The 25,968-nt window shown below is 41.6% G+C and overlaps 1 protein-coding gene across 1 annotated transcript in view; it reads right to left on the bottom strand.

Moving 5' to 3' along the window:
- Positions 1-2: 2 nt before the first annotated feature.
- Positions 3-25,968, bottom strand: part of ralgapa1 (Ral GTPase activating protein catalytic subunit alpha 1) — a 72,243-nt gene continuing 46,277 nt past the window's right edge. Inside the window, exons 42-45 of the mRNA XM_026152975.1 lie at positions 25,556-25,711; positions 22,187-22,345; positions 21,014-21,141; positions 3-177 (exon numbers count right to left, since the gene is read on the bottom strand). Of these exons, the coding sequence (XP_026008760.1) occupies positions 3-177; positions 21,014-21,141; positions 22,187-22,345; positions 25,556-25,711 (618 nt within the window). The remainder of the gene's footprint in view (positions 178-21,013; positions 21,142-22,186; positions 22,346-25,555; positions 25,712-25,968) is intronic.

Raw genomic sequence — 25,968 nt, 5'->3', positions numbered from 1 at the left:
GCCTATTTCATACATTTGTTGACAGGTGTAGCTGCTGCTGCTGTGGTCTCACCTGTGTCAGAGGGCAGGTGAGTGCAAGGAGCAGGACTGTAGACTCGGGCTGCGTAATCCTCAAACGTGGTTGGCTCCTGGTGGTTCTGCACGATATTTTCTAAGTATCGGGCGCGCTCCTCATAGCTGAGTTCAAAGGTCAAGGACAACTCAAACAGGAGCAGAAACACAGACAATAACAAAAAGAAGCACAATGGGTTAACTTGCCCTTAAAAAGTTATTAAAACCACCACTAGAGGCCGACCAATGCAGGATTTTTAGGAACAATATCAATTCCAATACTGATATTTGGTGATTTAAATATCGATACATCAACCAATATTTTATTTTATTTTTATTTTATGTCAGAAATTAAATAGCTTGTTTACACTCAGCCAGAGTCCGCTTAGATTTGCTGCCTGTTGTTGTGGACAAATATGGATTATCAGCACTTGTACCATGGTTGATGATAACTGATTAAATCTTTAATTATTCCAGAATCATAGTCAACAAGAAACAAAATAATTCAAATAACACAAAAACAAGATAAAAACAAAAGCATCCAATCACCTTCCAACAGAGAGAAATACACCCAGTGTTTCTGGGTCTTATTGTATTTATTTTTTAAATTTTCATCGGTATCAGTCGCTATAAAATGCCGATACCAATATACCTAAAAAGGTCCTGTGGTTCGAGCCTACATCTATAACTGCCGCTACACAAAAATGGGACAGGAATAAAACACAAAATAACCATTATGTTTGTTTCTTTTAGTCAAACTTACAAATACACATTTAAGGTGAAATTACTGGTCATGGTGAATATGGAGGTGATAAAGATACAAGATCAAGTTGCACACTGGTGCTGCGGAGCTTGAAATGGGTGGTGTTACAAAGGACACCGGCCAACTGGGGGACTGAAGACCAGGATAACTGTTTCTGTTGTAAATATGAAAATCCTTCAAATTTATGGGGACAATACTGCTCGAGGCCAATCATTACCAAAAAAAAACAAACCTTGCTAATTAACTGTTTGCATACTTCATACGATTAAATGTGAAACTAAAATGAAGTTGAGCTACTTTAACAAAGCTTTCTCCAATTTCCAGTCCCCCCTCCTTTTCTAAACACATTGCATGGTTATGAAAACCTTTGATGTTCCAAGAGAGAGATAAAAAAAAAAACTACATTCAAGTCTCATGTGCTTCCAAATTTTTTTCAAAGCTCAATGTGCTAAATGTGGATTATTTGTCAAGAGTTTAACCCTCAATAGAAATCCACCGCATCTCTTATTCAGGCTGCGTAGGCCTTGTAGGCCGGCAAATAACCCATTGTGAAGTAATCTGCAATGTCCTCCAAATTCATGCAGTTTAACATAATTCAGTACTGTGTGCGTCATGCTTCAATTCAGCCCTCCAAAGTGAGCTCTCTCACTTATTATGGCCCTCTGGAATAACAAATATCAGCCGGCCGTGCCCTAAAACGAACACTTATATAAAAAGGGAGTAAACTTTTTAAAAAGATTATAGTTTCTGGTTTAATATAATATAAATGATAAAAGAACTCAAACCCTAATTTGGAGCCCAGTACAAGAAAACTGAAATACCACGTGTTTATTGAATGACCATGTACCTTCATGTCCATGTGACTCTACAGAGAATAATCCAGCCAGAGACAGAAGAGAGAAAAAAAACCTTGCTATTTATCACTTGCTATTATTCAAAACGAGAGGCGCAGCGATTCAGCAGAGAGCAGAGTAAATGGAAACCAGGACTTCAACTGTCCATCTATTAGAGATAACCTCATTGATAGAATGACATTTACCCTCTCTTGCTTAGTCCTTCTCATACATCCCCCCCATAATGACAGACACGCACAGCTGTTACGGCCTCCTGACACACACGCGCACACCCATACACAGATATAAACACACACACAGTTCAGTCCCATCATCTCCCAACAGAATGACCATTTGCTCAGTGAGCTCCAATAACAAGGGCTTTTCAACGAGAAAACAGTGTTTGTGTGTGTGTGTGTGTGTGTGTGTGTGTGTCCGGGTTTGATAAGTTTGGATGTGAGAAAGCACAGTGTGGTTGTGTGCACGTGATGCTGTTCGAGTGTGTGATGGGATTAAGCCAATGAATCTTCAGAATGAAATCTGTGTGTGTGTGAGTGCACGTTGTGAATGGCTCGGCCATCTGTAACAGCACCCATGGGTTTTCTATTGGGTTAGAGAGCTGGTCTATGGGCCTCAGAAGGAGAGAGATTCAGGTCTAATGGTAACTGATTCAGTTACAGACAATGATAATAACAACAATATGGCTGCTTTAAAGTGCGCTGGCACAACAGAGGGGAAAGGAGGGGGACAGATAAGCGGAAAAAAAGCAGGGAAAATAGAGAGGAGGAAATCTATATAAACTTGTGACAGGGTGACGGTTTGTCAAAGATTGTTTCTGACATTTACCAGACTTGACTTCACGGGAACGTCAACGTCTAAAAACAGCTGTTATTGTTTCAAAAAAAAAACAAAAAAACCCCAAAAAACTTGTCGAAACCTCAGAAGGAGGGACGGGGGTCGGAGGTGCAAATGCAGTGAGATGCTGAGGGAGGAAGAGAACTTGTTAAAAGGGAAGCAGCGAAGGTGAAGATGAAGGAAGGGTGAGAATCCTGCGGTGAGCCGCAGAGGAAGCGAGGCAGCGACGGCGATGTTTAAGTAACAACACGAGAGCCGGGAGAGGTGCGGCAGGCGCACAAAGACCGTCGAGCCGGCGCCTCGCACGCCGAGTCTCTGTGTGATCTCGCCGTTTGCCCTTTCCTGCTTCCCCCTCACCGCCATCGCACCTCCCCCTTTGGTGAACGAAGGTGTGTTTGTGCGAGTCGGAGGGGGAAGAGAGGTGTGCATGTAATGCAATTAGGAGATAGAGGTGCTATTATATTAGTCAGGCAAACAACACCTAATCATCTTCATATCATGTTTTAATAATGTGTGTCTGAGAAAGGGGGAGGGGAAAAAAAGGCACATAAAAGGCTCCCATTTCCTCATTTCTGAGGAGGTGAAAAGGTTTAAAGGACACCCGCGGGAAAGAAAGATGTCTGCAGAGACGGGAGAATAAGGACAAATACATACAGAGACGCAGTACCACTGCTGAGATAAGTGACGGGAACATCTCTTTCTTCCCTCGTCCTCCGTCTGCCTCCTTTATACCTCCTTCCCTTTTTGTTCCTCTCAGTGTGGGTTGTGTCATCGTGTCACAAACACCAACTCCCCACTGGGATGAGGCGACATGAGGAGGACAGGGACGACGGACCGATGTGCAAAACATACACGAGCAGTAATCTCACCTTCATCAGCGGTGGAAAGCTTTAAAACACTCTGCACGGAGAACGTCGGCTACACCGGGCTGTTCTAGCAACGAAGATGTCCACATGGGGTCTTTACATCTTTATAATTAATATCTCTACAACATCGACTGCATATTAAACCTTTTTTCTTATTTTTTTAATGAAGTCACGTGTGGTCTCGACACCTTGTCCTGCCTTGGGAACCTCGAGAAACCCTGTTAACGCTGCTTCGAGACACTTCGCCATCGAAGCAAACTTTAGCACTTTTCTTTACGTGACAACATTTAGAGCAAAATATTTATCTGTATGACTTCTTTAAGCCAAATTAAATACAGGTCCTGTGTGTCTCTTTCTGCTTCAGCTTTTACAAACATTTTTCTCTTATTTAATACTGAAAATTAAGTCTTAATAACAGAAACTGTGACTGAGATTTAACGATTTTAGGTTTTCTAGTTATTTATTTTCCCAAATTTTTAATCCTCCTCTGTGAAGCATTTCAGGAGGACGGTCTGCACGAAGCACAGTACTGAAATAAAGTTATTATTATTGGTATTAAAAAAAGAAGAAAAAAAGTAGAAACCATTGAGAGGTCATAGAAAATAGAGTTGAAATGCGCTCGCACATCTCTGCCTCCATCCATCCCTCTGTCCCTCTATCCAAATGGCAGTCGCAACTATGAAATCTGCTGTAATTGAATTTCAGATGGCTCCTCTTATTAAGTCATTAGCAGAAAAATATCCCTCTTTCAGTGAGAGAAGGGGAAAGAAAGAGGGAAAATTATAAGGGGAGGAAGAGGGGAGGAAGGCTGGTGAGGGAGAAAAAGAAAGCATAGCAGAGAAAGGCAGACAGGAGAAACATGGAGGAGAGAGGGGGCGGATAAAGAGGCTCTTTTGTGTCGAGTCAGAAACTCATTTTCTTGTGCGTGGCTGAAAGGAGTGGAGAGAGTGAAGTGTTCGTGCTTTCCTCCTGCTCTTTCTCCCCCTCTTCTGTCGCTCTCTCTCTCCCCATTTCAGACCTTTTCTCTCCCGCAGCGCCGCTCATTGTGGCGGTGTTCGACTCCTGTGATCACTTGAGACGGAGGGAGGCTGGAGGAGGAGAGGAGGCGAGGGGAGGAGAGAGGGAGGCTGGAGGAGGAGAGGAGGCGAGGGGAGGAGAGAGGGAGCTTGTTAGCGCATTAGGAGTTGGGCCCACTGCTGGGATGTGTGTGTATGGCAATGTTTGTATGTAGGGGGTGTGTGCTGTGAGACTATATATAAAGTCTGTAGAGGTAGAAATGTGACTGTATGGTGTCTACAGAGAGCATCAAAACCCGGTTGTCAATCAATAATGTAATTAATAATTATTAATGCCATTATTCTTACACAGCACGTCTTTTATTCTGTCTTCCTTCTCTCTCCCCAACTGGCCCCGCCCCTCCCTGAGCCTGGTTCTGTCGGAGGTTTCTTCCTGTTAAAAGGGAGTTTTTCCTTCCCACTGTTGCCAAAGTACTTGCTCATAGTGGCTCATATGATTGCTGGGTTTTTCTCTTTATGTAGGGTCTACCTTACAGTATAAAGCGCCTTGAGGTGACTGCTGTTGTGGCACTGTATGAATAAAATTGGAATGAATTATTTTGTATTGTTTAGTTTAGTGGTTCGATCCCTGGCCACTCGAGTCGCATGCCAAAGCATCCTTGGGAAAGAATGACTTTTAGATAAAGTGCATTGAGTGTAGAGTAGAAAAGCACTGTACAGGAACCAGTCCATTTATCTTGTTTGTGCATTGAAAAAACATGAAATTTTTAACCCAAGACATGAATTTTACTACATGAGCTTTTTTCCTATAACGACCTTTTTTTAACATCATGTGAAATAAAGTTTTGTTCTAAAGGCATACTGGGCAAGAGGTAATTGAAAAAAGTAATAAAAAAGTGAAAAATATGTTTGTCGATATACAATGATGAGGCACAAGCTCAGAATAACAGAAGGACGAGCTGCGTGGATCGTCATGGATCCTCAGCCAGGTAGTCTTGCTAGATGTTAAGTGGCGCAAGTACACCCATGGAAATAAATGAACTGGTTCCTGTGTGAAGTTTGCATGTTCCCCCTGTGCTCATGTAGGCTTTGTCCGAGTAGTCTGGATTTACCCTGCAGTCCAAACACGTGCGTTAGGCTGATTAGCGGTTCCAAATATGAGTGATGTAACAAAAGGTTTCTGAACATTGTGTTAAAATACAAAAACATCACAAAGCGACCAAAAAAAGAGAAGCAAATAAACCACAAAGAGCCTGAAGAGAAGCGGAATAACCACACACAAAAAAAAAAAAAAAAAAAAATTAAGATCCTTAAAAAGAAAAAAGAAAAAAAGGAGAAAAAAAAACCAATTCTAAAATAATTTGTTTTGCTATGAATAAAATCTAAGGACTTTAACTTAGTCTTATTAAGATTTACTGTAAGATCGACAAATAAGCTGCAGCAACAAACGTGTTATTACATCCCTAAAGGACGTTATGCCATTGGTTCTCTTGTCAGCAGAAATGTGGCTTAACCCCACTTATTGAGCTGATATTGAGCTATATCTGCATCCACAGTAAGAAATGGGGGCCCTGCTGTGGCACACTTGGTTGAGCAGGTAACCCGTATGCCAAAAGATGCAGGGGCTTTGGGTGAACTCTGCTCTTTTCCAACTTCCCAGGCTAAGACTGGCACTGTTGTGTTTTCCAGCTACCTTTACTTTCTCACTAAAAAGAAGAAAGACCAACAAGCCTTTAAATACACTTTATGACCTCCCTGCCTTGCACTTTGCAACTGAGGATGGGAAAAAAAATGCCTCCAATCAGTCTTATTGAATAGGATTAAAGAGGGGGAAAACATCTGAGCAATGTTGGTTTTAAAGTGTTAAAAGGAACAGGCAGTGTTTGCTGAAGGTCATCTCTTCCTGTAAATGAATAAAAATTGTTGTTTTAATAAGTAACAGAAATTAGAGTATTAAATCGACTAAAAATAAATTAAGAAAGAGCAGCACAGCCGGTGAAAAGCTAGAAACGTTCTTTAACCTTTTGATGCTGAATCTGAATAGCTAATTTCCTCTGGTCAGACAAGTGACTCTAATTTACACTCTAATTTAAAAAGGGTGAACATGAAGTACGGCTGCCCATCCTGTTTTTCCTGCTGTACTAACAACTTTTTATGATTTTCTATTTTGAGAAAATTGCATTAAAAAGCAGCACAACTTGTCCGTTTTCTTGTCTACGAGACACCTCTCATCAGAGGCGCGCACACACACACACACACACACACACACACACACACACACACACACAGCTTATCTCACCCAGCATCTCCCAAACACACACACAACCCCCCCTATCTGTCCTCTGCACCCCGGGCATTGGAACAGACAACAGAGAGAAGGACATCAGAGGGATAATACAATTGGAAAAGCTTTACAGCGTGTAATGATAAACCTGTGCGTGTATGTGTGTGCGTCCACGCCCAAAGGAACAAGCTAATGGGTTTATATCTTTCTGTGATAGCAATGATATGGAGGGGCTTTGTGATTTCATTATGAGCGTGTGTGTGTGTCCACGTACGCCAAAGATGAAGACAGAGATAGGTTAGTCTAATGCACTACTTATTGCTCGACGTGCATGAAAAGACACACACACACTCACATCAGACAATCGCATTTGCCCCTATTCATCTGCTCTTTAACCTGATGCAGAAACAGAGGCAGAGGAGAAAAAACAGACGTGATACATTAATTGGCCCCTTGTCACCCCACTATTTCACCCTTTGACTGACACACACACACACACACACACACACACACACACACACACACACACACACACACACACACACACACACACACACCTACCTCCCTGTCACCACAGGGGAGCCTTAAAGCTGCCAGTGCAATTACAAGCTTTATTTAACCAGCACAGAGACACTAAAGTTCACACAGGCACAGCATGGGTGCTGGTGATTGTCACCAAGGCCGTAATAATAATTCCCTTATTAAGGAGATACATCCGCTTCTTATCTGCAGGCGGTTACACAATAAACCCCCCCCCCTCCTCACACACATATATCTTTACAATCACCGATATGAATCCTCATAATATGGATATAAAAGCTGACAAAGAAAGTAATTCCTCACCTCCCGCATGCATCACACAGATGTTAAATTCAAAGTAAAGGACTAGTTTTTGTACATCTTTCTGCTTCTAGCGGCCGATATAATCTGTTCATAATAAGCCTTGAAAGGTGAAAAGTAAAAGCCTGGCACGTTATATATAAAACAGAATGAACATTTTAGCTGAAATGACAAAACACAGCTGACAGGAAGTGTCAAAAATAAAAACTGCAGATCCTTAAGTGGGCGCTTGAGGCCCACTACAAAAGCGAGTAAGTCCCCATAGGCTCCTCATTGTTTTTGTGTAACTTAACACTAATTAACAAGTATCTGTATCTGTGAAAGGAACCCAACTAGTCTATGCCTCGGTAAACAAACTTGCTAATATTCACGAAAAGGTATGACTTCACATTCTGGATGTGAAAAAACAAACAAAAAAAACTACATAGAAACAAAAACACATGTCATGAAAACTAACACAACAAATGCAAAAGAACAGCTCAACAGCTATGTCCATCTTTCATTTACAGTCTATGCAATAAGGGTGGATTGACTGCCAAATATTTGTCAACCAAAAGAATTACGCTATTTTGGACAAATAATAAAATGCTCCTGCTTATTAAATGTGAATATATGGAGCTTGTCCTTCATCTTATTTGAGGCTTTGGGTTACTGATTGGACAAAATGTGCAATGCCAGAGGTTGTTACTTCCTTAGAAACACAATATGATTAAATTCAAACCATTTTTAGATCATTTGAAATCTCAAAAGAAGATGCTTATGTTTCAGACTGATGTCTTTCTGCAATCAAGAATTAAAATGTCAAAAAAATCAACTTGACAGAACAAGGGGACTTAAAGTTACCAAATAATTTGAATAAAAAGTCTGAAAACTTTATTGGTAACACTTAAAACACCTGCTAGGATGTTGCAGGTGCCCTTGAGATACACAAATCCTGCCCCACTTAGCGCTTATTAGCTGGGTAAAAATATTTTTTTTCCTTCTAATCCAATTATCACCAGTAATTAATCTTTCGCCAACACCCCCATCTGTGCTCACGAACACTTTTTTCTTTCTGCCTCTTTAAGGCTAAATTCAACACGCCTGTTAGAGCTGATGACACACAGTCTGCTGTTCTGCACTTTGTCTCGGTCATCCGTGAGGGAACCCACCCTGAATCTTAAACACCTTATCACATAAAGAAACTTACATTCACACACCCGGCCACAAAGCGCATTCACGCACTTACACACTCACATACACACAACTGCAGATTAGCTTGTTTACCAGTCAGAGGGGGGCCTGCTCCAGCAAGGTGTGATCAAGCCACTGATGGCTGCGGCTCATGTGTCTGCACAGCTCTCGGTGACAAGCATGTATGCTTGCACACAAACACAGACACTCGCCCGCTCAGTCAGTCACGACATGAATCATGAATGTTGGAAATTAGGCCCAAAAACCCATCACGAGGCAGGAGTAACATTAAAGTAATGCACATCAGCTTTGATAATTGACACCTATGTATTGACTGCTAGTCACGCTGCTCTGCGGAGAGTTTACTAAAGAGCTGAGAAGAAACATCACTGCTTTGTGCTTGTGCAAAACGCTTCAGCTTACGAGCGCAAGAATACAAACTTGGACAGTCTTCATGATTCATGGTAATATTCAACTTGCTGCAGTAGCTGCAGTTTCTTAAAATGTTTAATGAGAACTGCAAGTTAATTACAAAAAAAAAGACTTGTACCCAGGTATTATGTTTAATCACTACATTTAAAGAGTTCAATTATATTGTTCATGGGAAAGTAAAATGCACTCGAATATGGTGCTATGATTCTCTGATGTGCTGTTGTAGTGAATTTACCGTGTGGCCATTCACTACAGGATGGTTCAAGTGGACCGTGAAGGTCTGAAGGTCTACTAGAAGATGTGAATGACTACGGACAATCCCTACTGTGACCATCATCAAAATCTACACCGCGACAATGCTCGGATGACCTCAAGATGACCTCACAAGGAGCAGTACCCTCCATGGAGAAGAAGACTAGAGATGAAGAAGGTGCCTAAGAAGCACAGCAAGCTGCCTAAACCTGAGGCCTTAAAAACCGCCAAACACTCACAGCAGCTTAAAGAGGTATACTAGAAAGTTGGAAGGCAGGACAATAAACCAGCTGTACTCTACTAAGCCATCTATGGTGTACTCCCAGTAGCAGGGGAACACTATGAGAACAACCCCACCAAAGCTGGAGACAGAGCAATACTGGAATAGCATATAGGAGAAGGACGCAACCCATAACGGCAATGCTTAGTGGTTAGTGGATCTACAAGCAGACCACAGAAAGGAACTCAGCAGATACACAGGACGTTGTAGTTTTATGTGATCTGTCTTACTTACAACTGATTGTGAAATTTACTCCCTCCTAGAAATTCTACAAACTGACTTGTTGTAACACTGGCATCTTAATTCAGTACCACAAAATTCAGTGAGCTCTTTTAGAACAAATCATATCTCCACCAATGTTTGTAAAGGCAGCTTGCATTTTTAGGTTCTTAATTTCATGCACCTGTGGGACTGAAAAAAAATCCAACTTCAAAGCATAAGCGGTTCATCCCAAAACAATTATTCATTTGGTGTAGCTTAAAGTGTGAGCAGCCTTAAAGGAGGAGGAACTAAAACAGCTCCTAATCAAGCAAACCTAGTTTAGTCAAGGTCTAGAATAGAAATATAAAATGTGTTGAAATATGCTCTTAAGTTTAAAGGCTTTACTGTAAATTTAAACGTCATCTAAATAAGTCAAATTTGCTAAAAGCCACCTAAACTGCTGATGTAAAGATCATTTTATCCCTCCACCCATAGGGAGAAATACCACATAGATTTCTGTATTTAGGAGTCTCTAAATGTTTTTTCTCTCATGCATAATATCATAGTCTATGAGGTACAACCAAAACCAGCAAAAGTATGTGCCTGAGATGCAAAAGATTTCTGGTTCGAGACTAGAAGGAAACACACATCCATCCTCAGGGGGCCAGAACAGCCCGAGTCCAGATAAACGGGAGGGTTGCATCAGGAAGGATGCAAAAAATCAAATATGTGTATCCATCCACAGTGGCGACCTCTTGGGAAATAAGGAAGCAGTCAAAAGTACAAAATTAAGCTTTCAAAATAATCAGTGAAATTCAACTGAAAAACACCTGGGAATAACTTCTCTTTAACTCAAACACGGCCACATGTTAACTGTAACATCTGTCCACTTTCAAGTGTTTGGAAATCATAGCGCTAATATGTGACTGTGAAGCAGGCAGTCATCCTAGAAGCAACACACACATACACACAGACTTCCCCAAGGAGATGGGAAAGAGATTAGCCGTGACCCCTCCTCCTCACCCCTTTTCATTTCCTCTAACTACCCGACGGGAAACAATTAACCACCATCACCTCCCCCTCTGCAAGCATACACACAGACTTATATTCATTTCCTTACCCCTAACCCGCACTAATACACAGACCCTTAGCCTAATCCTGATTGTGTATGTGCCACTCAATGTGTGGCACTGATTTCTGTCAATCTGCCAGCAGAAGCTCCTCATGCACCGCAGAGTTGTATGCTCATTTACATCCAGATTTTAAATCATGGAGCAGCTTTACTCATGGAAGACTTTTTCACCAAGTGTTTTAAATGTACGTTTGTGATAGATTTATCAGTGAGAGCATGACGCAGGCATTGGTGCAGCTTTCTTTTAGATCAAAAGAAATGCTTCTCCAGTGTCTGACGGGTGCAGCGGAGCCTGCGGGAGGTTAAGGATAACATGACCCCATTTCAGCATCAGCAATAAGAAAATGTCTTCAATTTGTAAGGCTCTGCCCTCACCTTTCTACCGTGGTGAGAAACACACACATCCTTGTCACACACAGCAGATTGTAGCCTTACTGGGACAATAGGCTCTATTGTGGGAGTTGGCAAAGAGAAGCCAGGCAGGCCGCTAGGCGTTTGGCTGCCCTTGGTGTGTGTGTGTCTGTGTGTGTGTGTGTGGATATGGGGGATAATAGCGCTACATGCCCAGAGCTGCCACCATTTCAGTGGGAACAGAGTGTGAAAGCGAGAGAAAGGCAATGACGCTCACACACACACACACACACACACACACACACACACACACACACTAAAAACAGAGCATCGCTATCATACTGAGCCATATGCTGACCCCAGCCTCAGTGCAGCTATCTCTGCCAATCAACTACTAGAGGGGACGTCCCACACAACCAACACACACACACACACACACACACACACACACACACACACACACACACACACACACACACACACACACACACACACACACACACACACACACACACACACACCCTTTAATCCTGAAAGTAACGTTTATACACATGCACTTCATGTTTACATTTTGTGTAAGTGTAAATGGTTAGGTGATATATTTGAAAATTCATGCACACACAAACATTTGCTGGCAGCCTGTGTGTGTGTGTGTCCGTGTGTGTATAGCAGCTTAGTGTCTCTCCAACATTGTTCCCCAAAAACCACAATCACACAGGAGCAGATGGAGGATGGCCACAGCCTACTCTTACACACACACACACACACACACACACACACACACACACACACACACACACACACACACACACACACACACACACACACACACACACACACCGTTATCAGATGGTAGAGCAGCTGTAGTAGTTGCAGCTAGGTGACCAGTGGGCCAGCATGATGACTCTGCTTAGACGGACTCACGGTCACAAAACTCAACTTTAGCTTGGAAAACAGATTTTACTCAATAAGGTAAAGATTCAAGTCACCTCTTATAAAAAGCATCAGATTTAGAGATCAAGTTTCCACTTTCACACTCAGCTGATTTTGTGTTTGGTACAACAAACAAAATTTTACCTTCCTACTATGGTTTGTTTTGAAATTTTGTGCTTTTAAAAAATAATTCATGTCAGTTTTTAACATTTTGAGGACTCGTAACTATAAACACAGGAGACTGCTACATGAAAGCTTCAGGGCTGAAACACTTTTTAAGATCTTTTAATAATGAGAATCAAATTAATTTTACACCCACTCAAAGTGCCACGATCTAAAGGTTTACTTCAACTTTTTGTCATGAAATCAACATTACTTTAGTCAAGGACAAGCAGGCACATAAAAAAAGCAGGTTTTATGCTGCAGGCTGACATATGACTTTCCCACCTCTAATGGTGCATGCTTTCTTCATTCACAAGGGTAATATCAAAAGCAAAGCATTCTTGCAAACATGCACTGTAACCCATGTTTTCAAGTCTTAAAAGTAATGGTAAAAAACATTAAAGTTAATTACGAACAGCTTCGCAACTTTCCCCAGTAATAAATCCAAGGGAATTGTGATAGAGATGATCTACAGTAGGGCTACGCAAATCACATCTGGATCCCGACACGCTGGTGTCGCTTAAAGAGCGATGATACCCAGCAGTCTGCTCCACACTTTTATCTGGTCTAATCTATAAGTTCAGGAGGACTGATTCCAATCTGATGGGCTATTCTTTACGTGACTAAAGACTGGCTGCGTGTGTGCTAACACGAGTCATCAGCGGGAAGAGAAGGGAAGTTTCTAATACCAGCTTTGTGTTATTGTTCATCGTGACACGTGCGAGTGTAGTAAGGCCTATATGAAGAGTGTGTGCATGCATGTGTTGGGGAGTTTTGGACTGCTTCTGCTGCTGCAGTGAGCTGATATGTGAGATAGAGCTGTGCTTACACACAGCTGCCCCAGCAGCCTGGCACCCTGTGTGTGAGTGTGCTGTGTGGTTTTGGATGGCTCTGGTCACGGTGAATGAAAGATCAGAGAGAGAGAAAAGGCAGATGGACTGCCCTGAGGGCCAAGAGACAGAGAGAGGGGGAGAGAGGGAAGAAGGCAGACAGAGAGAGAGCGGGAGAGAGAGAGAACGGGGAAGAAAGACGAGAAAAATGCCAGTTAACACTGACATACTTTGTCTTGCCAACCTTCTCTCATTTTGCTTCTGTGTCAGCCCCTCAGCGAGGTCCTATCAGTCAATGTTACAATGCAGCACTCAGCTGAAGCTTTATGCAGAACTGAAGGAGATTCATACACAAGGACATCTAAGCCTCATGTATTCCGTGTTGCCGAATTCACAGGTATGTCAGGAAGATATGAATCATTCATCTCTCTTCAAATCTCAACTACTCTACAGTCAGAAAACCAGTGTACACATGTGAGCGTTGGCCCCAAGCTCACACCAATGGGAGGGTTGGGTTAGGAAGGTCTTCTGACGTAAAATCTTTGCTAAAACAAAAACATGCAGATCAAGAATGAGATTACCATACGATGACCGCTAGCAGTACTTACTAGTGCTAACTGACATTAGCCTTTCTGCTAAGCTGGACAAACTGTTTGATGCCCAACCACATTCAGTACAAAAGGTCAGAAAAGGGAAGCCAATGAAACTGGTCTTAAACCTTTAATAAACCTGTAATCCTTTCAACAGCCACCAGGGGGAGATACCCGTGGTTGCAAAGAAACTCCTGCTCCTGTAGAAGAATATGAGGACAAAAAGGCCTCGGGCCCTGATCTCTAAACACTTTCCTGATGAGTTTTTGAGCTCAGACACTCATTTCTGGTCATAATGAACAGAATATTAAGTCCATTTCATAGGTTCTGGTCCCTCATATATGGGGCAAAAATTTGCCAACAAATGCATAATCTTCGATGTAACATATCACAAGCATTTTAGTTTCTTTTAATTTTTTTGACATTAGGAGTCTCAAATGATTTCTATAACACTGAATGACAGGAATACAAAGCATGGGCTACTAATATTATTTTTTAAATGTAGTTCAAGTTGATCAGTGGTCATGAGAATTTGCATAATCATGATGAAGGAGTGGGCTGGTTTCAGTCATTAGGCAAATGTACTGTTTATAAGATTGGGGAAACCTGCAGTCAGCTGAGACTGTAGAAGTCACTTGGATGAGTGACGAAACATTTCTCCCACTGAAAACGCTACGTCCAGATGAACAGAATCAACGTTTGGAGATGTAGTTCAAGTTCCACAAACCACATGTTAGAATAAATGTTCCAAACAGTTTAATTCACTCTGAGCAGGAAGCCACTTGCAAATATTCAACAACAGCTGAAAATCAGGGGGGAAAAAGGAACCATGGTTGAAACACAGAAAAAGGCATGATCCGTATATTTGTGTGAAGCTTCCTTTTCTGTAATAGCTGAACAAAACAAAGCAATGAAACCAACCGCAGCTGGAAAAAGGTTTGATCACTGCAGCCGCCACAGAGAGATGAAGATGCTCATCGTAGCACAAGCTGTTGTGTCGTTTTAAACACAACTTATCACAAAGACCTGGGTCAGTGCAACAACAAAACAACTACTGCACCCATGAAAAAGTGTTTTGCTCTGATTTACATTTGATCTCAAGTGGCAAAATGTAACATTTAAATGTTTTAAGGTTAGAAATGTGCTGTATCACGCCCCCTTATAGAGGCTTTTTTTAAGACCCAAGATGTCGTTGCTTGGCCAGGTATGTTGTAATTGTTGTAAAGCCCCCCTTAAGAACAAATAAACAAGACATTAAACGGATGAATAACAGTAAAAATTAAAAATATGCATGAATTAATTTATAACATAAATTATATATTCATACTTTTTAAAAATGCACTGCATTTATTTACCTTTGTATTAATTTACCTATATATATATATATATATATATATATATATATATATATATATTAGGGGTGCAACGATATTCGTATCGATATTGAACCGTTCGATACAGTGCTTTCGGTTCGGTACACATATGTATCGAACAATACAATTTTTTTCAATTTTTCAATTTTTTTTTTTTTTTTTTTGTGTCCCGTTTGGATCTATAGCCATCAGAATTGTTGTCTTGAGGCCAAGAAAGATGCCAAGAGGATTTATTTTAAGTGGATCATCATATTGGTCCATTTGATTGACCTTTATTATAATTATGAATTTATTTTATTTTCAGTTGCAAACGGGACAGACATGACTGTGGGATAGGACAGGGGGAAAGAATGAAAGAAAGAGGGGGAGAGAAAGAAAGAAAACCAAAGGGGAGAAAAAAAAAAAGAACAATACAAAATTTGTAATTTATTTTATCAACTTTCCTTCTGACGATGCTGTCTGTGTTGAGCGCTCAGTGAATCTGCATTTGACTACTCCGCCTAGGCTCGAGAGTGCAGCCTAGGCGGAGTAGTCGAAAGCAGATTCACTGAGCACTCAACACAGACAGCATGGTCAGAAGGAAGAGCGCAGGGCAAGCTAGCGAGACAGAAGTGGACCTCCCCACCCTCATTCAGATCTGGCGTTTGGAATTATTTTGGTTTTCATGTGACGTATGACCCTGAAGGTAAGCGAGTCATGGACTAAAGTAAAACAGTATGTTGGATGTGCCACGCAATGCTCAATTACATGGGTGGGAGCTAGTGTGTTAGCGCAGTTAGCTCGTTAACGTGTTGGCCGTCTAGCCCCTCTGTACAGGGTAGCTCGTTAACGGAGATTTGCCGTGTTGTGGCGTTAAGGTTATTTCAACGAGATTAACCTGAAAGCACTAGTGGGAACACAACGAATATGACTGCACATTTACACCGACATCATCCTAGTGCAAAGACAAAAACAAGCATGCATGCTACAAACTTTAGCCGAGTCATTTAGACAGCTGTTAGCACAGGATTCTCCTTATGGAGACCTGATATGTTTAATATGCTGCTGAGAATATAGCCCAGAAGAAGCGGATAGTATAGCTTTTATTTTGGAAAGAGACATTTCTCTGTAATAAACTCTCTTTTCCAAAGATGAGTGATTCCTCAATCAGATACAGGGCTCGCAATATCGCTAGCCCGACGTCCCGGGGCTAGCGATTTTTTCAGTCGGGCTTCCAAAATCTCTCTCTGCCCTGCCTGTCGGGCTATTGTAGGAAGGAAAAATATATGTCAATGCTTTTGCATTCTTTCAGAAATGTAGCTGGGTAATTATGTCATTGGGTAAGCCACTGTCAATATGTGACATATTGAAATCGTGTTTGAATTTGCGCTTGTTTTTTTGCTTTCACTTTGCAATCGCGCGAACTGTGTATAGAGAGCGACAGCACTGATCTGTGAGTGATGATAATTTGTGCACCAATTCCTCTGACATCGTCTTATTAATTGTTAGCTTACTATGCAAACATGACAAGTGAAATCTCCCGCAGCTTAAACATGTGAGAGGTTGATCACGCAGAGAATCGCTGAGCTTATGTGAGTGCGGCAGGATATATATTTCACTACGATGACCTGGATGATTGAGAACCTTCACAGACAGATATATATTTTAGTTCTGCTGAGCCAAATAAGACAGGTCAGGGTGAAGAAGTGACAGCCAAAGAAAAGCTTACCACAAAACGGAGAAGTTATGACAAATCAAACTATAAGGCAAAATGAAAGTGCAGCTTTATGGTTTCATGGACAAAAGAATTTCTGTGGCTGCAATATGACGAGCTAAAAAACAACACGCACAAGGGTTAGGGTTAAATTTAAAAACTGTACTTTTGTGTTAAAATATATATTTATAATTTTAATAAATGACAAATTAAAAAGGCATGAACATTTTTTTTGTATCGAAAAAATATCGAACCGTGACACCAAAGTATCGAACCGAACCGAACTGTGAATTTTGTGTATCGTTGCACCCCTAATATATATATATATATATATGTATATATATATATATATATATATGTATATATATATATATATATATATATATATATATATATATATATATATATATATATATATATATATATATCTATCGAGACTCCTGCTTTATTTAAGAAATTATTATTATTTTTAAGTCTATGCCCTTATTTCTGCATTAGCTTCTGAACATAATGCATTCTTTTCTATATCTATCACTGCATTTCATAACGACAGGGCCTTCAATTGCCCTAATGATGAGAACTGAGGCACGTAGTAATTAAGCTAAGTAACTAAGTAAGTAAGGGGCAGGGATAGCTCAGTAGGTAAAGTGGTCGCCCCATGATCGGAAGGTCGGCGGTTTGAATCCACTTAACGGCTACCCTGAGGTACCCCTGAGTAAGGTACCGTCCCTACACACTGCTCCCCGGGCGCCTGCTTAGTGGGCTGCCCACTGCTTCACAGAGTGAATGGGTCAAATGCAGAGAAAAACAAGTAATTTCCCCATGGGGATCAATAAAGTATCCATTATTATTATTATTATTATTATTAACAATTTATTTACACATTTTTTACTTTATTTATTTTTTATTATTGCAGTCCTTCATACTTGAGGGGACCTAGCTGGAAGAAAAATGCCAACAGGGAAATATTATTGAGAAAAGTTTGTCTTAAAGGGTTGCTATTACATCATGAAGCTTCTTTCCCTCACTTTAGGACAATGAGAATGAACAGACAAGAAAAAGATCTGGGGGAGAAAAACTGAATGAAGAACGAAAAGTAATAAATGTGAAAAAGATGAAAAACAGACAGTACGACAGAGATAGAAAAAAAGGATTTGCGAAGATAAAGGAATTAGAGTGACAAGAGAGACAATGCAGGGAAAGAATTAGGGAGGAAGATAGAGGAAAAGATGATGAGGGCCACAGATACGAGATAGAAGCAGGAGGAGGTGGAAAAGGCTACAAGAAGACGTACAGGGATGTGAGTGTAAAGATAGATGGTCCCAGAGTTTGAGGGAGGGAGGGAGGGAGGAAAGGAGTGACAGAAGTGGGGGACACAAAGGGAGGGAGAGGTGGAGAGACAGATAAGAGGAGCAGAGTGGTGTGTGTAGCACAGAGATGGGGAGTCAATAATGACTGATTACTGTAATTCAGGCTGTCAGAGACATCGGCCTGCTGCTACCACCAATCGATACGCGCCAGGACACTTTCAGACACACACAAACACCCCAAAACAAGCATGCGTGACACAAGTGTGTCACCAAGTGCACATGCTCACAAACAAACGTGCGCAGTGGGTAAACGGACGTGCACACACAGTCTCGCACGGAAACGCAGGACATGTGGACGCTAGCAGAGGTGTCTACATGTCTGCACACTCGCTCAAGATTGCTGGAGTAACACAAAAAACACAAACAGACATGAAGGTGGGGAAGAAGCAGTGGGCGCACAAAAACGCACATACACCTACACAAAGCTGTCGGGAGGGGGGGTGTTTGCTCACGAGCTACAGCCCCACACTGAGCCTAACAGCCTGTGTATCACTAGCAGAGCGAAATGGCTTCCTCGCCCTGTCCTTTCCCTCGTCTATCCACATGGTCCACCATCTTTCATCACCTGCACAATGTACAGGGCAGGTGACAAAGTAAAGGTGGGGGGGAAGTGATGCCACATGCCACCAGAACAGCTCCAAGCAGTTTTGACCCTGAATCACAGAGGCTCTGGAACTGTACTGCATGGATGAACACCAATCTTTCAAAGGATTTTCTCCCTCAGAATAATGTCTAACACCTCAGTGCCAAATCCCCCACATGTGTGCACCTTCCAGGTGAACTGGATGACTTGGACAAAGTCTGATAACTGAAGCTGCCTGATACCAAAAGGCTCTACTCTTGGGAAACATAGGAAACACAAGTTAGGCTGCAGTCTGAGAGCAAAGTGGCTCTACACCGATACTAAGGTATCTTTGGGGTCTTTGAGATATAATGGGGACATTCGGGCTTTGCATGTGAAGAGAAGGATTTCAAATTTAATACTGAATTAAACACTTCATGTTAGTCATCTCACTGCAGCATTCTGGTAGAAATAAAAAAATAATAATAATAATAAGGAATTACAATCGTTCAGCCTAGAAGTTAAAAGCACCTGTTTTTCAGGATGAAGGTGATCACTCAGAAAAACTTTGTATTGACGATTCTCTTTCAAAGGGACAAGTGGAACCAAAGCATGTCTGCACAAAGTCCCTCACGACAAAACGGAGCCACCGGATCCTCTCACTGTAGGGAATAGATAAGATAAGATAACCTTTATTAGTCCCACACGTGGGAAATTTGTTTTGTCACAGCAGGAAGTGATTATGTTTTTCCTTTAATTGGTCATCAGGCAGTTTTGAACACAAAGAAAAGAGAGAACACAAAGATATGCACACAGACATGGGGGACAATTACTGTTTTGGTTTTTGTGTTTGTTTGTTTTTTAGTTTCACAGTCTTTCTTTAAAAAAATATTGGTTGAAAAATGTTAATTAATCTGCATGTTTTTATATTGATTCACTTGGATTTCTGTACCTCTTGTGTCCATGTAAGTGTAATCAAGAGTGTGTATGAATGTGGATACTTATCTGGCTGTGTGTCTCTGAGACCAGAGAGCAAAGCCTCTCATTTAGGAACAGCATTAGAGAGGAGAGTCATCGATAATTATCGACCACGGCTTCTTCCAAACCATCGCTTCGGATCAGGCAGACAGACTGCATGCACACCTGTCTGTCTGCCTTTCTCTCCTTGCACACACGGATTCACAGACACACACATATACACACCCTCCGAATGTGCATCCCAATCTTCTCTGCCTGGCCACGCACGGGTAAACACGCACACTTGATATATAGCACTTCAGAGGCAACTAAATGCAGCTCTATCAAACGAGCTCTCATATTCTGAAAGCTGCACAGCACTGGACATTGATCTGCTATTCTTAATCCTCCAACCCAACATTCTCTCTCACACTCACACGTGCAACGATTTCAAAAGCTCACACAGCAAAACGACATTCTCACAACTTCAATGTAAGTTTTTAAAACATCTCATCATTTGAGAGCATGTGGAATTGTGGATGACAGGGCAAGTCATAAAAAATTAAATAAATAAATATCAAGGTGATGCAAAACTGCTAAAAATAGTTTTAGACTGCATTTAGTGGACTTAAGAGTTTAATGTAACACTAAAAAAGCTACAACCACAGTACAAAAGAAAAAGAGATTGAAGGCCTTTTCTGCACGAGGCTGCAAAGGACGATATGCTGTCAGCTGTCAGCAAGCCTACCTGTTTCAGTGAAGGTTAGACACAGTGATATTTAAAGTGTTTTGCAAACTCTTTCAGGCCAATAATAATAAAATACTCCCCTGAATTCTTCTGAGCAATCATTTGGAAAAAAAGAAAGAAAGAAATTAGATATGTATTTGGTGTGACTCTCGTTCACCTTGATACTTAAAACTTTGCAAAGTGCAGGAATAGCTGAAGTCTTCAGACCTAAACAGAGAGCTGGTAATAGCATAAATCCACGTGCTGCAGACCTTTGAGTTTTGAATGAAGTTTTTTTTCCTGAAGTTTGTGGCAAAAGAGTCTTGTGAGGTTAAATATCTCTTAAAACGCAAACATAATACATAACAATATAAATAATATGCTAATATAACACAAGAAAAGAGAAAAACCAGAGAGAAAACTCATTTTCAGCATCCTACCTTTGCCTTTTTATCCTAAATTTTCATATGAGGGTTTTAAAGGATACAAGTTCTGGTAGAGAGGGATGAGGGATTTAAGGGCCCGACTCGCGTTGATAGCTGTCGCTCTCACCATGGTGGGCAAAATCTTCATGTCCACAATGGCTCCATCAAACAGCGGACCAAAGAAAGGAACCTACAGAGAACAAAACTGGCATTAAATCCACGTTTATTCCTTTATATAGTTCAAATTAGATTTTTTTTTTTAAAGAAAACCCTGAAAAGTCTAGATTTTTATGAAACAGTGGGAGTTACTCAGTTCTACTGAACCAACCCTGACAAGTAATGATTGACGCCACAGATTTTTGTAATGATACAATATTTGATTCAGGCTTTGACTTTCCCATATAATTCAATGCTTTGCTTGTGGAATCCACCAAAGAAACTAATGCCGGACTTTTATTGAGTTTATTTGTGGACCAGGTCTCCAAGCCATGCGCTCTGTGGCCGAATACATGTGCTTTCAGGACAACAACAAAGGGAATATCTTATCTAACTTGTTTTTGGATTCATGATAATTCAATATTTTTCCCTGCAGAATGAATGAAAGAGAATACGATTATGTTATTAGTGCTGTGGTATCTATGTCACAGAGAAAAAAAAAGCAGCATTTTATTGTGTTAGGGCTTGTTTGAAATAGAGTTATGCCATCAGTGCTGTGGTATTAATGTCTGTGTGCTTTAGACTGATACATTAACCAGATCAGAAAGACTTGGGGCAAGACTCTCTCTAGGATTGTTAGTCAATCTGGATGCATATCTGTGGGGTCTGGTAGGAAACATAAAATCATGGACCAAATATTGTTCTCATTTTTTTTCTCCAACCAAATTTTCCCCAAATCCACACAAGTCTAAGTATAAAAAAAAATACAAAAATGGCTAACTAAGTAAGACTTTTAATAAGTGAACATTTCACTTATTTAACATTTCATTGTTGCTTTGCCACAAATACAGCTAAAAAAGGCTGCATTTAGAAAAGTGTTTCGATTTTTCCTTTAATTTGGCACTGCTGCCACTGATAATGGGAAAGATTACATTGATTGGCCAACAATTCCCACAAAAGGTGACACAGATAGCCATCAGTGATAAGCTCAGGGGGCAGTTAAATTACCATGCCAGGTTTTAATAATGAGCTTTAAAGGTCTGTGTGTAAGGAACAACTGCCTAGTCCTGCGTGTTTACCTCTGGTTTTTTGAGTATGTGGATGGAATACATGTGGTTCTTCATGGGGTAGATGATGATTAGCACATCTCCGAACTCAGTGGGGATGATCCCGCGGCGGTAGTCCCTGGAATGTTCTGACCAGACGATGTGGACTTCGTCGTTGCCAAGATGTCTGAGCTGGAGAGGCAAAAAAGAAAGAAAAGAAATTAATAGAATCAAAATGGAAGAAAAATATACATTATTACTCAAACACCAACATTGACCGAGAGGGATCTGCAAACGGAGCTGGATAGGCTGTATCCATCATAACCCCAAGGCTTTGAAGTCTGTGTGTATATGTGGTTTAGGTGGCCCTGGCCGTGATGGAGTGCGTGTGTGAAGATGGAGAGTGGACAACAAGACAAAGTGAAGCCCCGGAAAGATGGAGTAGGGGCTCGAAGACAGATGGGATTGTGTGTGATCCTCTGACTGTGTGTGAGATTCACACCCACGCCGACTACAGTCGGGGCTGGTGACAGCTCAGTCATTAACCTTGATGTCTGCCAAAACACACACCCCCACCTGCCACCTCCCAGAGGTGGCAGGTGGGGGTTGTCCTCCAGAAGGTGTGTACAGAGGTCTCTGTACACACCTTCTGATAGCTGCCAGTCTTGTCCTCGGCCATGAGACAAACACGCTGAAGACAGATCCTTTTAAATGTTTAACTGCAGTTACTTTTATGACTAATTAAATAGTGCACCGGGATGCAAAGTTTAATGATGTAATTTGGTTTGTAGACATCACATACTGTATTTTACACATGGTGGGATTTATGTTACACTACCTGTTACATACATTAGTGCCTATAACTTATCAGCTAGTCCAGTTCAAAGACTGGAACTAGTGAAGGTGAGGCCTTACAGTCAACTGTCAGCTTACTGCTGCCCATCAGAGAGATGAGTTACTACGGAGCCCCGCAGGGGGCATGGGAGAAAAAAAAAATTAAGACTGACTTTTGCGAGATCTCGCAAAACTTTTAGCCGCATTCTTCGGACGCCGGCTCGAAGCCGACCGGGAGGTCGAGGCACGATGTGCCGGGAAAGCGGTGTTCCTCCCGGCTGTAGTGGGTCTCGACCTCCCGTTAGCTTCGAGCTAACGGGAAGAATGCGGCTAAAACTTTTGCGAGATCCCGAGATAGTTTTGCGAGATCCCGAGATAGTTTTGCGAGATCCCGAGATAGTTTTGCGAGATCCCGAGATAGTTTTGCGAGATCCCGAGATAGTTTTGCGAGATCCCGAGATAGTTTTGCGAGATCCCGAGATAGTTTTGCGAGATCCCGAGATAGTTTTGCGAGATCCCGAGATAGTTTTGCGAGATCCCGAGATAGTTTTGCGAGATCCCGAGATAGTTTTGCGAGATCCCGAGATAGTTTTGCGAGATCCCGAGATAGTTTTGCGAGATCCCGAGATAGTTTTGCGAGATCCCGAGATAGTTTTGCGAGATCCCGAGATAGTTTTGCGAGATCCCGAGATAGTTTTGCGAGATCCCGAGATAGTTTTGCGAGATCCCGAGATAGTTTTGCGAGATCCCGAGATAGTTTTGCGAGATCCCGCAAAAGTCCGTCTTAATTTTTTTTTCTCCCATGTCCCCTGCGGGGCTCCGTAGTTACAACAGTACAGTTGTTTCGATGGGGATATTAGTTATTAACTGGGTTATTTTAGTCTTTGTGAACTGACTCACTTGTTTAGCCAGCATCAAGTGGCCACTGGAGGAATTGCAGGTTTTTGCACTTTTGCATTGACCCTGGAGTTCATCGCTTGATCCTCAGCTCGTATACAAGCTTGGGGTCAACTAAATTTTTTTTTTTTTTTTAAATGTAAGCATTATTTAACACATTTGGACGTGATTTCGCCAACATGCAGCACTGACTTGAATTTACCTGAATACAGTGAGTTATAGGCTTAATTAACCTGACAGAACTTGATGGGAAAAGCATAAAGTTGATATATCTGTGAAGTTTTGCCTTGAATAAATCTAAACCCCCTCCTGTGTCTGCAGGATACTCACAGTCATCAGTAATACTGGGAACTGATGCTCTTTCCATTACTGCACTTTAAGAAAGAGTTATGAGCCTCAAGTCGTATTTTTTGGGTGTCAGAACAATTAGGTGGCACAGTTTAAGGCAGTCTGGAGTCTTGGTGTCTGATATGCCTCTCTGAGCTGTACTTTTATTTTAAAAATGTTTCAGTGACGAAGCTCAGAGTGATGTCATCTCTGATGCCACGATCACCTGGTGTAATGCAGCTTTAATCATTTAATCGTGTTTTGCACAGATGAGACAGACCACGACGTACACCTGGAAAAATGTCCTGCGATGGACAACACTGTTTGTATTTTCAGTGGGTGGCAATGATAAATCTCAGTTTAACCTGTTTGTGGACACGTTTGTCAAACTGTGTCTGTAAGCCTGTGTACACTCGCTTTGTCCAGCATTAACACAAATGTATGGCTGTGCGGTTATTTGGGCAGATGGATGTGCATGAAACCTGCCGTGGATGTGTGTTTGTGTCACGTTAAACGGGTTCACAGTGGCGTGTGTGCGTGTCCGTATGTGACTATGCGTGTTTGATGGGGCCATCAGCTGATCAGGGAGACTGATGGTGTCGGACCAGGCGGTGATAATCCAATCAGGAGCCTGAAGCGACGTGATAGGCCGAGAAGCAGGAAGTATGATCTGATTATGGGGACATTATGGCCATGTGCAGAGCGCCCAGTGCCTGGGGGATGACAGGTGTGTACACAGACACACACACACACAACCGCACACACGCACAATAAACCTGGCTGCCTAGAGGCTGATACAACCCCACGCGCCACACTGCACAAATACAGGCGTGATTGCTCCGAGGAATTATTGAATGCATTGGTGTGGGGTAGAAGCACTGACATCAGAGTGGTGTGAGTGTGTACCTATGCTCATCAAAGAGGTGTGGGTGGACGAAAAGAAGGACTAAGGAGTTCTTGTCCCCTCACTACATAAAAGAAGTGAAATTAGAACAATAAGCATGCTCATTATTACTAATTACTCTTTTCCACAGCACATAAAACACAGTCAGATGTAGTCTGGGAGATGTTTCCATCCATCTATCAAGCAATTTTGACAATTTTTGAAATGTCACAGTGGTTTTTTGTGTTGCCCAAAACAGCAAATAAAGTGCTGCTAATGACACATATTTCATACTTAATTGCGACTGGTTATAAATTTACTACTGCTACAGTGGGGAGCACTATTAACACTCTATAAGAAACAAAATAAAACAAAAAACACCGAAGAGGAACTAGCACCCTTCACAGAGAGCCTGTATACATCCATCTGCATGTCTAGATAAACTGTGTCGAGTGTGTTACCTTCTTGGTGAGGTTAAGGTCCTGGTCGTGGGGCATGCGAGTGGAGACGTGGTAGATGACCTCAGTAGTGGAAGTGGCGTAGTAAGGAGTGGTCTGGCCTGTGCTGCGATTTCTCTGAAGGCCTCCCATGAAACCACAGTGAGTGGGCAGGTCCACCTAAATGGCCCAAGCACACAAACAATATCAAGCGAGGTCCATTTAGCAAAATATAACCTCTGCGTTCAGTTAGCTTATTTCATATTATGTAAGGCTATAAATGCTGTGGATTGTGTTCACGCTATATTCTAATCAAAGTGCTAACATATTATAAAGAAAACAAGTTTTTGTCAGTAGCAGTAAATGATCCTAAATAACCAGCTAATTTCCCAAATTTCAAACTTCCTTTCTCCAGATCTTAATTCTTGAACTCTGCT

Source organism: Astatotilapia calliptera, chromosome 19, assembly GCF_900246225.1.
Source record: "Astatotilapia calliptera chromosome 19, fAstCal1.2, whole genome shotgun sequence".
NCBI lineage: Eukaryota > Metazoa > Chordata > Actinopteri > Cichliformes > Cichlidae > Astatotilapia > Astatotilapia calliptera.
Note: the sequence above shows the minus strand (reverse complement) of the source record. Positions and strands in the feature narration are given on the sequence as shown.